General features: G+C 36.6%; 1 protein-coding gene across 1 annotated transcript; it reads left to right on the top strand.

The window, feature by feature from the left end:
- Positions 1 to 1248: 1248 nt before the first annotated feature.
- On the top strand, positions 1249 to 2730 carry LOC110914412 (ATP-dependent DNA helicase pif1-like). Its single transcript, XM_022159205.1, has one exon. It carries the CDS (start codon positions 1249 to 1251, stop codon positions 2728 to 2730), a length of 1482 nt encoding a protein of 493 aa, XP_022014897.1.
- Positions 2731 to 3042: the final 312 nt, after the last annotated feature.

Raw genomic sequence — 3042 nt, 5'->3', positions numbered from 1 at the left:
ACTTTTATTATATGTATTGTTCTGTATGATTGGTGGCTTGATCCTGGTCAGTCACGCTCCCAAGCGGTGATACTCCGCGGGTGGATTCTGGGGGTGTGACAGCGTTGATAAAGAAAGCAAGCACTTTTTGAAGAACATTCGATGTTATAACTCTATGTTTGCTTTTACTTCGATGGGTGGTAAGGTTGATCCGACTGTGAATAGAGGTAATGCCCCCTTTTGCTACCGAATCAGTGGTGAAAACTATCATACCATTGGGAGTCTCTTGCCAGAAAACGGATCAAAACCTAAATTTTGTCAACTCTACATATACGATACTGAGAACGAACTTTCAAATAGGCAATCCATATTTAGGTAAGGAATATAAAATATTAGATATTTTATTATTTATGTTACTTTATATTAAAATTTTTTGTCATTTACATAAATTATTTGTTCACAACAATTTACTAATGTACACAGTTCTTCAAAGGATGCATCTTCGTCGTCTGCTGCTGCGCTTGATCGTCAATTGATTGAACATATAAAGGAAGTTTTAGACACAGACAATCAGCTGGTTAAAAGTTATAGAATGGTCAGAGATTCTTTTCAAGAGAACCCTCAAGTATCTCTAAAGTTACGCCTTATTGGAAGAAGGGAGAAAGATGGTAGGACATATAACCTACCAACGGCTAGCGAGGTCGCTGCTCTTATAGTTGGAGATCTTGACAGCGCAATTGACAGTAGAGATATTGTTGAGGAAATTAGAACCGTTAATGGTCATTTACACGATACCTTTAGAGATGCGTGTTATGCACTTGGTCTTTTGGACGATGACAACGAGTACATTGAAGCAATCAAGGAAGCAAATGAAACAGCAACATGTTCATATATTCGTGTTTTGTTTGCAATGATGTTGTTATCAAATACTTTGTCTAGACCTGAGGTGGTATGGGAACGCACGTGGAAATACATGACAGATGACTTTATGTACAGATTAAGAAAATTTCATCGATCATAAGGTAACTTTTTTTTATTATATTTTCTTACAAGTTGGTTATGTTACTGTTACTATAAAGTCATTAGTTATGATACAATATTTTTTTTTGTTTTTATTATTTAATTAATGTTTGTAATTAATTATATTAAGTTGATTTCACATTTTTTACAGCTTTGTCAGTTCCTGAGGACCAGCTTAAAAACTATGCTCTGGGCGAAATAGAAAAATTTTTACTTCGAAATAACTCATCTCTACGAAGGTTTTTAACAATGCCATATCCTGATGAAGCGTCTTTAGCTGATTCACAAAATCGGCTAATATATGAGGAGCGTTGTTACACCCAATCAGATCGTGGAAACGAGTTCGAAAGGCAGATTAGTATGCTAAACGATGAACAACGGTCTGTTTTTGAAGAGATACTGAAAGCCGTTGAAGGTGACGCAGGTGGTGTATTCTTTGTCTATGGATATGGTGGAACCGGTAAAACATTCTTATGGAAGACATTGTCTGCGACAATTAGATCTAAGGGTCAAATTGTATTAAATGTAGCATCAAGTGGAATTGCATCGTTGCTACTGACTGGGGACAGGACTGCACACTCCCGGTTTCATATTCCTTTAAATCTTACTGAGGATTCAGTTTGTCATATAAAACCAGACAGTGACACAGCTAGATTACTACGTGAAACCAAGTTAATTATATGGGATGAAGCCCCAATGGTTCATAAACACGCATTCGAAGCTTTGGATAGAACGATGAATGACATATTCAATATGGACACTTCCATAGATTCTGAAATTTCATTTGGAGGTAAGGTTATTGTTTTTGGTGGTGATTTTCGACAAATTCTTCCTGTTGTCCCCAATGGTGGAAGACAAGAGATAGTGAATGCCTCGCTTTGTTCGTCATATTTATGGAGTAAATGCAAGTTGCTAAGGCTAACAAAAAACATGAGATTAACCATTGGACGCTCTACATCTGAGATTCAAGATATCAACAATTTTGCCAAGTGGCTTTTGGATTTGGGTGAGGGAAATGTTGGTTGTCCTAATGACGGGGAAGCATCTATTGAAATACCACCGGATCTTCTAATTAACGACACCTCTGATCCGATTTCATCTTTAATTGATTTCGTTTACCCTTCAATTTTAGATAACTACAACAATCATAACTACTTTAGCGAGAGGGCTATACTTGCGCCTAAGAACGAGGTTGTGCATGAGATAAATGACAGGTTGTTAGCGTTATTCCCAGGCGAAGAAAGAGAGTATCTAAGCTCCGACAGTCTTTGTCAGACTGAGAATCCTAATTCAACACAGCAGAAACTATACTCACCAGATGTGTTGAATGGTCTTAAAGTATCAGGTTTGCCTAATCACAGGTTAGTACTCAAAGTTGGTGTGCCAGTAATGCTATTACGTAACATTGACCAACAAAATGGTTTATGCAACGGTACGAGGTTACAGATAAAAAGATTATACAACCGTGTCATAGAAGCAGAAATCATATCCGGAGGAAATATCGGCACTCGCACCTACATACCAAGACTTAATTTGATACCTTCAGACAAAAAAATTCCTTTTGCGTTTCAAAGGAGGCAATTTCCGATAGCTGTGTGTTTTGCGATGACTATCAACAAAAGTCAAGGTCAGTCGCTATCAAGGGTTGGTCTGTACTTGAGACAACCTGTTTTTACGCATGGTCAGTTGTATGTGGCTTTATCAAGGGTAAAATCCAGAGACGGAGTGTAACGCCCTGCGTTTTCAAACTTCCTACATTTAGAAACCTTACGTGAAATTCTAAATTTGGAAATCTTGTGTTCTTATAACCATTCTTTCATTGTAATCGTTGTAAAATACGGAACTTGCTTCGTAAATAAAACTTGTACATTACACTTTTTAACTAGTTAAATCATGTTTTATTTCATATTTCACCTTGTTACAAGTTAGGGGAAACATTGTTGCACATTATTACACAACTTAACTAACAAATTACTCATTATAATGTTTTAAAAAAATAAAAAAATAAAGAAATATGGCAGCCCCAATTCAGCAAAATTCAGC

Source organism: Helianthus annuus, chromosome 15, assembly GCF_002127325.2.
Source record: "Helianthus annuus cultivar XRQ/B chromosome 15, HanXRQr2.0-SUNRISE, whole genome shotgun sequence".
In the NCBI taxonomy this organism is placed as follows: domain Eukaryota; kingdom Viridiplantae; phylum Streptophyta; class Magnoliopsida; order Asterales; family Asteraceae; genus Helianthus; species Helianthus annuus.
The sequence above is the reverse complement of the archived record's forward strand: the minus strand, read 5'-3'. Positions and strand labels throughout refer to the sequence as shown.

Bases quoted from the DNA above. Each gene is read 5' to 3' on its own strand.
- LOC110914412 (XM_022159205.1), top strand. From the start codon at position 1,249: ATGCCATATCCTGATGAAGCGTCTTTAGCTGATTCACAAAATCGGCTA.